Genomic DNA, 12,704 nt, shown 5'->3' with positions numbered 1-12,704 from the left:
TCCTATGAAACCACTTTGGAAAGTGTTCATTAACTCATTTTATGTGCTCAAATTTTATTTTCTACTGTAGCTTATTCGGAAAATTGTCTATGATGGTCAAATAAATTCCTGGGAGGGAAGTTAGAAGGTTCTTCCTGAACCTTCATGGTTTTGGTAGGAACCTTTAGAGAATGCTTTTCCCCCATTCTTACCCCCAGTTTCCAAGCGATTTATACAAGTACCTTCATACCTTTTTATTACAAAGATTTTTCAAGGAAATGTTTGCCTTCTTAGATCCCTGTAAATTAATTAGTTTTATTCCTTCCAACTTGATTTAACAGTATTTTGCTTATCAGACACAACTAAAAAGTTGTATATACATGTCTTTTCCTTATTCTAAATCTGTGTTTTCCTCCATATTATATGTATGTGAGAATAATCATCAGTTAAATAACTTAATAACTAAGTCAGTGGATCAGAAAAATACTAGATCTTTAAAACTTGGCATAGTTGGGATAGTGAAAATTAGGACATAGGTAGTGTGAAAAAATAGACTGGCTCTAACTCTGGGACCTTTGTAAGTACAGTGCTCATGTGTTAGAAAATTAGACATCCATTTTTAACCTTTAGGGTATTCGAAAACCGAGTATATCCAGATTAAAATGGTGAATTAAGTTCAGTTCATAGAATTTCCCTCCCCTGATACTTAAAATGAGTACAAAATAGCAAAAACTAGCAAAAATATTCACCAAGAGCAAACAACATAAAATAATGTAATCGGATACAATAAACTTCAAAAACGATGGGCAAGGAAGGAAACTGAAGATTTCAGAGGGAAAAGGCACAACATGATTTAGCAACTTGATCTAGCCCCAGTCTCCACATAGTGTGCTAGTGAGTTGACAGAGTCCTGAGAATTATCACTAAAATATTTCCAAAACTGAGAAGCCAGCTAAGTGTGTGTTCTTTTTTTTTTTTTTTTCGAGAAATAGAAGAAATGGCAACTGCTTAGTAATGTGGAAAATAAACTCTGGGATTTACACATTGACACAGTGAAGGCTCTAGTGTTGCATACTGAATTGTGGAAATTATCCAAATGCTCCCCTTCCATTTGAATGAAATACAGTCTCTAAGTAGAGGGACTTTTTATAGTACATATAATACATAATAAATTCTTAGAAGAAAGTGTGGAACCAACCCAGAAATTTTTCAAATTGCCTATCTCCTCAACTGAACATTACTTCTGCCTCCACCATTCTTCAAGCTACAGAAAAATGAGGGATAACAGAAAATATGCAGCCTTCAAAATGTAACTGAGGAGAAAGTAAAATGCTCTCAAGTAAGGAGGGAACAGAATCAAGAAATCACACACAGACTTGGAGGCTTCTGTTTCTAACTAGGATGTAGTAGATCATGGCAAAATACCGTTTCTGCTACAATAACAAAATAAGAGGCTGGTAAGTTGGGGAAAATATATTTAAAAGACATAGGAAAGCTATGTAAGCAAAGCAGTTTAAATAAACTAAAAATCTGGAGAGGGTAAAGTTCTTCTGAGGTGAACCGTCTATTATCAGAGTTTTCTTCCCTGGGATTATTTTTCCAATTTTGGGTATGATCCAAGGGTTGATCTTGGCCCATAAAAAGGAACTTCACTGATGGAAAGAGGAACTAACAAATATTTTGGTGTCTTGAGGGGCTGGCAACAGTTTGGGAACTTTGAGGCCCTGAATGCACAGTTATTTTTACCTAGGGCACCTATGCAGAATTTTGGAGCTGAGTGGGAGGTTAAGGAACCTTAGTTCAGTAGACTGAAATCACCTGTGGTCTTGCAGTAGCTCAGAAGACAAAGCTCCTCTTGAGGATTGTGACTTGCCTCAAACATATGGCTGTCGCCTTCTCAAGATATTCGCCACACTTGGAAATGAAGTGGGTTGGGAGACCAAAGAACATAATGTAAAAACCTTTGAAAGACAGACTGAATCCCCCAGACTTTCAGGTCAGAGGCAACAGAGATCCACAAGGCTCTCAGTTGAAAGCTTGGGAGGGACATTTCCAAAGAAGAGGTTAAGAACCAGAAGTCAGATACAAGTTATGACAGCTGCAACCCAGCTTTAACTCAGCTCATTCCCTGATGGCATTGAGGTTATTAGTCCTTCTCTGTGTCCGCCTAACAGAGACAAGGGAAACCCTTCTTTTTTTTTAATTAAAAAAAAAAAATTATGTATTTATTTTTTAATTTATTGGCTGCATTGTGTGTTCCTTGCTGTGTGAGGGCTTTCTGTAGTTGCAGAGAGCAGGAGCTACTCTTCATTGCGGTGCACAGGCTTCTTGTTGTAGCTTTTCTTGTTATGTAGCACAGGCTCTAGGCATGCAGGCTTCAGTAGTTGTGGCACGTGGGCTCTAGAGCTCAGGCTCAGTAGTTGTGGCTCACAGGCTTAGTTGCTCCATCACATGTGGGGTCTTCTCGGACCAGGGCTCGAACCCATGTCCCCTTCATTGGCAGGCAGATTCTCAAGCACTGTGCCACCAAGGAAGCCCCAGGGAAACCCTTCTTGATAGAGATTTCATCTGGAGCCTCTATAGTTCCTTTATACACAATATCTAAAATATGCTGGACATGAGAAGAGATAGGAAGATTTGTCCTTTAATCAAGAGAAAAAACTAACAGTAAAGGCAGACTCACAAGTGACCCAGCTATTGGAATCAGCTGACAAGGAATTAAAATTTTTTTCAACATTTAAAGGTAATTAAAGGAAAAGATGGGCAAAATGAATGAAAAATTGAGAAATTCCAACAGAGAATCACCTTTTTTTTTTTGGCCATGCCTCACAGCTTGCGGGATCTTAGTTCCCCAGCCAGGAATTGAACCTGGGCCACAGCAGTTAAAGTGCTAAATCCTTACCACTAGACCACTGGGAATTCCTGAGAATCAAAAATTTTAAATCAGAACCAAATAGACATTCCAGAACTGTAGAACATTATCTAAAATTAATGTCAGGTGAATTTATTTTAAAGATTTTTTGATGTGGACCATTTTTAAAGTCTTTATTGAATTTGTTTCATTATTGCTTCTACTTTATGTTTGGTTTTCTTCTTTTTTTTTTTTTTTTGGTCCCAAGGCATGTGGGATTTTGGCTCTCCGACCAGGGGTTGAACCCGCACCCCTGCATTGGAAGGCGAAGTGTTAACCACTGGACTGCCGGCAAGTCCCCAGGTGAATTTAACAGTAGACCAGACATAGCATTAGGTAGCATAAGTGGACATGAAGATAAGTCATTAGAAAAATAGCCAAACTAAAGCAAAGAGAGAATAAAGAATAAAAAAGCAGAAGAGTAGTTCACAGAAAATATCTAACATGTGCCTAATTGGATCCCCAGAATGAGAGGAGAAAATAGTATTGAAATAGTATTTGAAGATATAATGATTGTAATGTTTTCCAAAGCTTAATTGGTCCTTTTGGGCTTCCCTGGTGGCGCAGTGGTTAAGAATCCACCTGCCAATGCAGGGGACATGGATTTGATCCCTGGTCCGGGAAGATCCCACATGCTGTGGAGCAACTAAGCTCATGCGCCACAACTGCTGTGAGCCACAACTACTTTGAGCCACAGCTGTTGAGCCCATGTGCCACAACTGTGGAAGCCCATGCACCTAGAGCCCAGCCCGTGCCCCGCAACAAGAGAAGCCACAGCAATGAGAAGCCCGCACACTGCAGCTAGAGAAAGCCTGCACCCAGCAAAGAAGACCCAACACAGCCAATAAGTAAATAAGTAAATAAATAAATAAATAATTGGTCCTTTCACATCAGGTAGTAGTTCGAAGATGTGAGGAACAGATGCATGGTTTCCTTTAATAATGTAAAGTTCAAAAGGGTTCCAATATTATGGGCCCAGCAAACTAAAAAATGTCCCTGAGTCCTTTGAAAATTCATCTGCCTTTCATGTATGTGCCACAGGACATAGATTGTAAAGCTTCATTCCAGAGCAGTGTTCTCCAACAGAACTTTCTGTGGAAATGTTCTGTAATTTGTGCTGTCTAGTACTGTAGGTGCTAGTCACATGTGACTATTGAGCACTTGAAATGTGGTACTGCAACTGAGGGACTCGATTTTTAATTCTGTTTAATTAATTGGCTACACATGGTCAGCATATTAAACAGTTGCAGTTCTAGTGGATTAAAGATACACACAAATGCAATAACTAGAAACCCATAAGTAGAGGAAATGGTGCTTTGACCATGAGAGATTAGAATAAATATGGTTTAAATAGGGAGAGGGGATGGAAGAAAGCATTTCAGGCTGAGCAAAGAACCCAATGAAAAGTATTAGATTGCCTTACTTGTATAAAGAGGCTGTGTATTTGGTAGTACAAAATAAATGAATAAATAATATAGGGCAAGGTTAAGGAAGGTGTGGCTTTTGTGGTTTTAAGGAATAATTATTTTTTATAGGGCTTATTGTGAGGATATATGTGTGAGAACCTAAGAAAGGTGGAACATTTAAGAACTTGAAAGGAATGATGGGTATAATGGGACTTAAGGACTTCAGCTGCATGGTTCTCTGTACTTAAATGTGATGTAACTTTTCGCTATTGAACAGAGTAATTTACTCTGTACATATTTTTCTATTTCAGAGCTTTTGTCCTTAGGGTGATTTAGCTGTTCTTTACCAGTCTAATTCTTTCTTTTCTGTATACTGTGGTTTCTTTACTCTCTGTACATTTTTTTCTACGTCCAAGCTTTGCTTACTCTTAGTTGCTGTTCCCTCATACCTTCTGCTTACGTACACCTGTTAGAATGTGTTATAATTTTACTTAATTCACGCAACAAGCATGTATTAAATGCCTACTGGATACCAGGCTGTTTTCTAGGCACTGGAAATATATCAGCAAACAAAACAGACAAAAATCCCAGTCTTCCCCCAGTATTTGTGGGACTGAGGTAAAAGAACGTAAATGGAAACCCCTGGTCTACCCCCACAATCTTTTTAATCGTGGTTCTATTCCATACTCTTAGAGATACTCCACCCAGAAATGTACACACCCCATTCCCCATCACCCTTGTCATAAACAGTCAGCCCTTCCTAGAGGGAAGGTGCCTAGGCAATTTGAGCAGGAAATTCTGAGGTCCCAGGTGCTTGGAACAGGATCTAAAAGGGGGAGTCATAGTCTCCCAGTGGGCATATCCAAGTTCCTGTGGACTTACTCCTCGCCCTATGGGATGAAAAGGACCACGAGAGGGCCAGAGCAGGCCATCAATTGGCAAACTAAGGTTGGGTTCGTGGAACTTTTTTAGTTAGGAGAGGCAGACAATAAACAAAACAAACAAGTGAATTATATGGTATATTAGAAGGTTAGCAGTGCTATGGAGGGAAATAAAACTATGGAGGGGGATAAGGAGAGCGTGTTCCTTTGTGTGTGTTTTGATTTCAAAAGGAATGATCAGTACAAGTCTCTTTGAGAAGGTGACATTAAGCAAAGGCTTTAAGGAAATGAGCAGCATTTTTCATTAGAATGAAAATGGAATGCCTGTATTAGTCTGAACTAAAATTTGAACTCGTTTTGGCTGAAGTAATGAGGTTGGGATTTATTGCGTACCTTCTAAGTGTCAAGTATTATACTAGATATTTTATATCCCTCATTCCAATTAATCCTTGCTGAAGTCTAGAAGGCATTATTTTCCAGACCATACACCTAGTAAGTAACAAAGCAATGGTGGAAGACTTCAAAGTTTATGCTGTTTCCAATGAAGGCGTAGTAATTACAATAAGGAGTCATAAAAAGATAATGCTACTACCTAGGTCCTAATATTATCTTTCTGATATTTAGCAAAGTAAATGGAATTTTACTGATGAAGAAATGGTTCATTTGATATACTTACAAATTCATATTCCATTAAGGATAGCAAATCTCTGTTCTTTTGAAAATGTGATAATGAAAGGATAAATTTTGAATATTTATTTTTAGTTACATATTAAATAGTATGTTGCGTAATTTTCTTCAAACTTGTTGATAAAATTTACTGCTGTAATGGGGGTTTAGAAATTTCATTTTCTTATTAATACAGCTAACAGAGCTTCTGTGACTTTTCAATATTTTGACTCATTTGTCTTAATTTAACTGGAGTCAGGCTTTCCTATGTGAAGTACTATTTTCCTCAAACTGGGAACCTACTAATAATTTCAATTTAAAATAGCTTGTGGCAAAAGGACTTTTCCAATTCTTGGCAAGTTTGAAGTTCATTGCAATTTTACTGTGGATAGTAATCTTTCCAAAGGGGGGAAATCACTCTACAAAGGGAAACTGAATCCTTTTCTCTCATGTGACTTGAACATAAAATGATTTTAACAGCCATGTATGAATCTGGACATTATTCTTAGTTGTTTAGTACTTCAAAAGCATTTTCAAAAGGGAATTGTTTTGCTTATTTGTGATTCCAAATCAAATACACAGAGAGATTTGGAAGATTTGCAACAGGAAGTAATCTCAATTCTATGTAGCCACTAATCTTGTGCAGAAAAATTCTACTTTTATGAACAAAGGAAAAGCAATCTCTTTTAAGTTATAAATACAAGCCAATGTAGCTTGTATTGTTTTAATAAGCAAAATGAAGAAGCTGATTGTAAGTTCATTTTTTGAGCTGCATTCCCAGAATCATTTTAGAGTTGGCTGGGTACTGAGAAACCAATTCGATAGATTTCTTACTATATAGGAGTGCTCTCTTTATATGTTACTACATTAACAACTGCGTACTATCTGTGTATATCTTTAAAGTTATATAGCTTTTTCATATTTTTAACTTCATTTAATCCTGAAAACTCTGTTAGGTAAATATTCCCATTTATGTGTGGATAAGTGAGAGGTTTAGAGGTTTACCCAAGATCATCTAGTTAGTAAGTGATAGGGCCAGTACTAGAAGCCAGGTCTTTTGACTACAAATCTGATGCCTTTTCCATCACATCATCTTGTCTCTTTGCGCAGGTTTCTTAGTTGAACATCACATTGTTGGCTCCAGTCAAGTTCATGATCAATTAAAATCTCTAGGTCTTTTTCATATGTTGTTTTTAAGTCAGGTTCTCCTCATCCTGTACCTGTGTAATTGATATTTTGAACTTAAATACAGGACTTTGTTTATCCTCATTCATTTTCATCTTATTATTTTCTGCTTATGGTTCTAGCCTTCTGAGATTTTTTCAATCTTGATTCTATTATCCAATTTATTTATTTCTTCCAGCTGTGTGTCAACAGCAGATTTTATAAGTGTAATGTCTTTGTGATTATAGAAGCCATCCTAGTAATCTCTGTAGTATACTGTGTGCCTGTCACATAGTTGGAACTTAATAAGTGGTAACTGGTAAAAAATATCTTTGTACAGGGCAGGGAAAAAAAGGTACATATAATCTTTTACAAAAAGAAAAAAACACCCTCAATATAACTACTCTCATTTATTTCTTTTGGATATAAGTATTCCAAGATTACCATAGAACCATTGTGGTTCTCTTTTGTGTTTTGATATGTTTATAAATAATATTTTTCATGGTAAATATAGTGGTTAGCTAATTTCCTTTTGCATCTCAACCCATAATCAGTATTTTAAGAATCCATTGCCTTCTAACTCTAGTTTTCTGAAACTGCCCTACTGTCACTAAGGGCTAGAGAATTTCTCTATGGGGGGCCTAAAGGGAAGAAATCTAGTTGTCAGGAAGGCTGTTGAACTTATTTTGCAACTGTATTTACATAGCAAAGAAAGATTTTTACTCAGATGTATGTTTAAAATTAATAAAAATAACAGCTCTCTAAAGAAATTTTTATTCATATGAAGCATGAGATTGAGAAAACATCAGTTGTCTGTATTGAATAATATAATTATTACATTTTTATTTAGAGTGTTTTATGAGTGGTACTGATGAAGGTTTTGTGGTAGGAGGCTGAAGTCCATCCCCCAAGCCACCTGTAGGTGCCGTAACTATCTGAATATTAGGGGAGTGATCCTTGCCAGCCCTTTAGCATCCATTTGCTTTCATGATGTACTGTTTATAACTCTTTGTAAGTAATTAGTTTATAATTTTCTGTAAGCAGTAACTGCTGAAATGAAAGAAATGTGTAAAAAGTTGTCAACAGTTAGTATTGGTTTTGTAGATGGAAATAAAAGTTTTTGGGTAGTTTACTACAGTAATGATATGATGCAATAGAATATAAAGATTATTTTATTAACAGAATTTATTTTAATAGCTTTACTAATTGTTTTAATTCTGTACTTATGGAATTAATAAAGTCCAGAAAGGGCTGGTTAAAACCTTCAGTTATATTTTAGGGCATTTCATGGGAGAAACTATATAATAGTAGTTGCATTCACGTGGATTCATGAAGATAGTGGGCTCCATCCATTGTCAAAAGCCTACTGTATTTCACTTTTAGAAAAATATTTTTTGATCTTCTACATTTTCACATTTTTTTCAGTTTTGTGTATTTTTGTGCTTAAATGGAAGATAAATTCTAATTGTCTAAATCTTCAAGCAAATTAAACATAATTTTTAGTCCTCTAGGAGTTAGAGGCTCTCATAGACACCATTACTCAGAAAGATGTAAAATTTGTCATCCTGAGAAACTTATTTTTATGAAGCAGCTGGACTGCAGACTATTCTAATTTCTTCTAAAATATAGTCACTGGATTTCACTGCCATTATCTTTGCAAACATCTGAGCGGGTTAATGCAGTTATCTCTTTGAATGTATAATACAACATGTAATTACTGAACATGTAATATAAAGTCATGCTGTTTTAGACTTCGTAAACTGTATCAATACATGCTCTATATTGTTCAGTATAATGTAGTTATACTTTGAAGTATTAATTTTTGAATTGTTGAAGTCCTCTTTGTTTAATCATGTATTTGAAATTTAAACTTTGTCTATTTCTGAAAAGGATTTGAGATGATTTCTAATTATTTGGAGAAGTCTCCCTATGATAACCGAATGGCATTACACAGCAGCTGCAATTGTTGAAATTTGCATTATCTGTGTAGATTACTTTGTTCTGAAATTAATTTCTGTCTCTAAAACAGCCACTGGTTTTATGTTTGTAGAATACATTTACAAAAGTACTTTCTTGGCATCCTTTTCAGTGCTTAAGAATTAAATTTAGCTTTCTAATTTTCTTCTATTTGTCATGTTTGAAGATAATTACAGAAGTATCCTTTGAATACTCAACTATTAAATCACTTGGTCAGATCTTCTTAGAATGATGTAATTGAATCATATTTCTTAATTTTCTAAATATTCAAGTGTTTAATTAAGAAATAATGCCTTTCATTCACCACTTTACTTTCTTTGTTAGTTTCCTATCTTTGTTTCTTTCACCTTCTCTTATTTCTCTTTTTCATCCTAGCATTTCTCGCTTCCTTAATTTCTCTAACTTCTTGAATTCTATATGCTATGCTTTTCCTTAAAGAGTTGTATTCTATAATTCATTAAGATTAAAAACTTGTATTTTCTAGGATTATGTATATCAAGTATATCATTATTAAGCATAATACTTTCTAAAGCAGCACAGACACAGGGATGTGTAACAAAGGCCTCTGAAGAGTTTCTAATTGATTTTCCTAAGCCTTTACAAAAATTATCAAAAACATACACAAAGCTGATATTACTGAAAAGAACAAAAATGATAGTTGTAGCGGTGAATGAATTTGCATACTATGAAACATCAAGAATTAAAAGTTCCCAACAGATAATGAAATTTTTAAGGGAAATTTTAATGATATCTCAGTGACTACAGAGTGTTTTTTCTATCTAGATGAAAAAATTAATCAAAATAAAGGATAAATTGCATATTTTCTTCTTTCTGTTACCAGATGAAGCAAACCTTAGTTAGATCTCAGTTTGCTTGTACTTACAAAGATGACTTCATGATAAACAAGGATAAATGGAATATGCGTGTTCTTCACATGGAAAATGACCTTTCTGGTAATTGAACTTTTTTGAGCAATTTAATAACAATTCAATTCTAGTGTACTAATTGGTTTTAACTTAAGTAATACTAGATTTTTTTTTTTTGTAATGTAAAGGTTTAAAATTTTTAAGACCCGAGTTTATTTAAAAAGTTATATCTAACTGCAGATATACGAATAGGACTCAGTTTGACTTAACTAAATGTGTTTAAGAAATAATTTGTAGCATTTAAGGATTAAGTGTTATGCATTCACCCAAAGCAATTTGTTGTTTGTGGGGATGAAAAGTGAGGTGGTAAAATGAAAAGAAATGTGATAGTAGTATAGCTGTATTTGTTCATCATGTAATTTATAGCATTATTTGATTGTAAATCATGTTTTAAAATATTCTTTAGCCATTTTAAAAGTTTTTTTTGTAAAATTCTCATGTGTAATAATTTTAAGTATTATATAATTTCTTTCCTCTTTTCATCTTGCATAACAGAAGGTGTAAATTCATCTGTTGGAATACCAACAATTGGAACAAGTTCTGGAAATGTTCATCTGGACAGAAGTAAAAATGGAAAAGTAGCAAGAAAATCAAATAGTTTGACAGGAAATAAAAGTTCAAAAAGGAAACAGGTGGATTTGGATGATGAAAATATTCTCTGTGATAATGGAAATGAACCACCTCAACACAAAAATGTTAAGATATCTAAGACATCAAAAGATTTGCAGAATAAATTGGATGGCAAACTAGTTAGAGTTGCAAAAAGCAACAAATTTACCTCCAAGGACAAATTGATTGCTGGTCAGACAAAGTTAACCCAGTTTTTTAGGCTATGAATTTGTCTTTTATGTTCTTTAGATTTATGTATGTGTAAAACCATTCACCAAAGGCATCTACTTAATTTTTAAGAGATCAAGGTGTAAGTTATGGTACTTTATTATTTTGGTCTGCAGTGTATGTAAGCTTAGCATGTAAGCATTGTTTAAAAAATACTAGTAAGTCATAATTATGCAGAATATTCACAAAGTTTAATGCACAGGTAAAGCATATCATTTAAGTATATCTTAATACTACTTTCTTTTAAAACTGACATTTAAAATAAAACAAGTCACAGTAACATTAAGGGCTTTTTCCCCCACAGGCAGTTAAATGATTTTGTTTTCTTCTGAAATGATGGTGTGGACCAACAGGTATCAGACTTGCCAGCAAGGTCGATAGACTCTTCCCAGCATACACCTGAGCACTGAAGGAAAAAAAAAGTTTCAATTGTTTAAAGGACTAGTATCACACACAACTGATTAGAAATTAAAGAATGGATCCAGTATAGCCAATTCTGAGTAAATCAAAATCATAGTAACTAATTAAATACTTTTTAATCTCACATCTTTTGCAGGGGTCACTTAATATCAATCATAAATTGAACCATGGTCTTGTTTGATTTTGTTGATTGGACCCAAATTAAGTTAAACTCAAGAGTTCTATTTTATGGTATTAAGATATAAGAATTGAATTTTAAAAAGACTACTCACTGTCAAAATCTCTCCTTCCTATAGGAAATTTAGCTGAGTTTTCTTCATCCCCAATTTCTCTCTTTTCTTGTGTTGATTCGGTATTTTGAACTTCATTCTCAGCTGGAAAAGCTACAGATCCTTTTAGTGCAAGATAAGGTTTTATAGCCAGATTCAGTGGCAGACCATGATTTAAGAAATTATGTTTGGAACCTGCATTCTGTGAAGAAGAGATTGATTTCTGTTTTAGGTGTCTTATTGGGAATGGAGCTATAATACAATTGTGTAATATTTTTATTGATCAATTCAAAGATGCTCTGCGCTATTTGACTCTTTTAAAAAATACTTTAGATACAAGGTTTTCAGGGAATAAAACCTTCTGAATAAGAGATGTTTTCCAGAATGCAAGAACAACCTGGTCCGTATGAAATTTGATCAATTGTCCTGATGCATATTGTGACTTTTTTCACATACTTCTGCTTATAAAAGTATCGACTTTACTTTCAAAGAATTCATAAAAATCATTCAAATTTCCATTGTAATAAAGGATGACTCACATTGCCACTTACCTTTGAATTTTTGTTTTCCTCATCACTCATGAAACTGCTCTCATCATTTTTATATTGCTCCAGGGAAGGAACAGCAATTGATTTTTCTGCGGTATCTTCTTTCTGAAAGGCTTTTCCCAGCCTCAGCGTTTTAAATACCATGTCATCTTCTAAATTTCTTATCGACTTGGATGCTGAAAGTGAAATGCCTTGAGAAAGCAAAGAAAAAGTTAGTATTAATATGTAGGAAGAGAAACTCATTTTTGCCATACTTAGTTTGATGTTTGCATAGAGTCAAACAAGGATGTGTAAAATGAAGAAAAATTTCTCAGTCACCCTGCTTTGTAAATGATCCCTACCTTTATATATTTTCCAGCTTGAATAGAAAGCACTTGAAAGACTTAGACTTTCATCATTTTAGAAATGACTCATTAGACAGAAGCTAACTTTTTGTATAGCTGCTAATACCTACATTGTTTTGGTTTTAGTGGCATATTGTTTATTTTGAGTGTGAATTTTCTCAGAATCTGATTAAGATCCTTGGTAGAAAGTTTTCTGTTGAGGAGATTATAGTCTCTTGAAAATAGATTGTTGTTAAGGAAGACCACAGGACATCAGGCTCTCCATATTCTTGTTTACTCATATTGTTTCCTTTTGTATATTTTCTGGTTAAGTAAAATATTAAAACTAAAGTTATTTCTTTCACTCAGGATAATAAGCATCAAAGTTTAAATACTT

The 12,704-nt window shown here is 34.4% G+C and overlaps 2 protein-coding genes across 4 annotated transcripts in view; one reads left to right on the top strand and one right to left on the bottom strand.

Moving 5' to 3' along the window:
- The window catches only part of PARPBP (PARP1 binding protein), a 67,304-nt gene extending 55,857 nt beyond the window's left edge, over window positions 1–11,447 (top strand). For 2 of the 3 annotated variants that reach the window (XM_057742676.1, XM_057742677.1), the window contains exons 10-11: window positions 9,826–9,937; window positions 10,406–11,447. In XM_057742676.1, the coding sequence (XP_057598659.1) occupies window positions 9,826–9,937; window positions 10,406–10,746 (453 nt within the window). In that variant the 3' untranslated portion in view covers window positions 10,747–11,447. Of the gene's footprint in view, window positions 1–3,098; window positions 3,194–9,825; window positions 9,938–10,405 lie in introns of those variants that run through there. The other variant, XM_057742678.1, reaches the window with a different exon arrangement.
- Window positions 10,920–12,271, bottom strand: PMCH (pro-melanin concentrating hormone). Its single transcript, XM_057742680.1, has 3 exons — window positions 11,988–12,271; window positions 11,440–11,638; window positions 10,920–11,153 (listed from the first exon to the last, which is right to left on the bottom strand). Exons 1-3 carry the CDS (start codon window positions 12,234–12,236, stop codon window positions 11,104–11,106), a joined length of 498 nt encoding a protein of 165 aa, XP_057598663.1. The 5' UTR covers window positions 12,237–12,271; the 3' UTR covers window positions 10,920–11,103.
- Between the last annotated feature and the right edge of the window lie 433 nt (window positions 12,272–12,704).

Source organism: Hippopotamus amphibius, chromosome 7 (genome assembly GCF_030028045.1).
Source record: "Hippopotamus amphibius kiboko isolate mHipAmp2 chromosome 7, mHipAmp2.hap2, whole genome shotgun sequence".
Classification (NCBI taxonomy): Eukaryota; Metazoa; Chordata; class Mammalia; order Artiodactyla; family Hippopotamidae; genus Hippopotamus; species Hippopotamus amphibius.
This window is presented reverse-complemented; position numbering and strand designations above follow the sequence as displayed.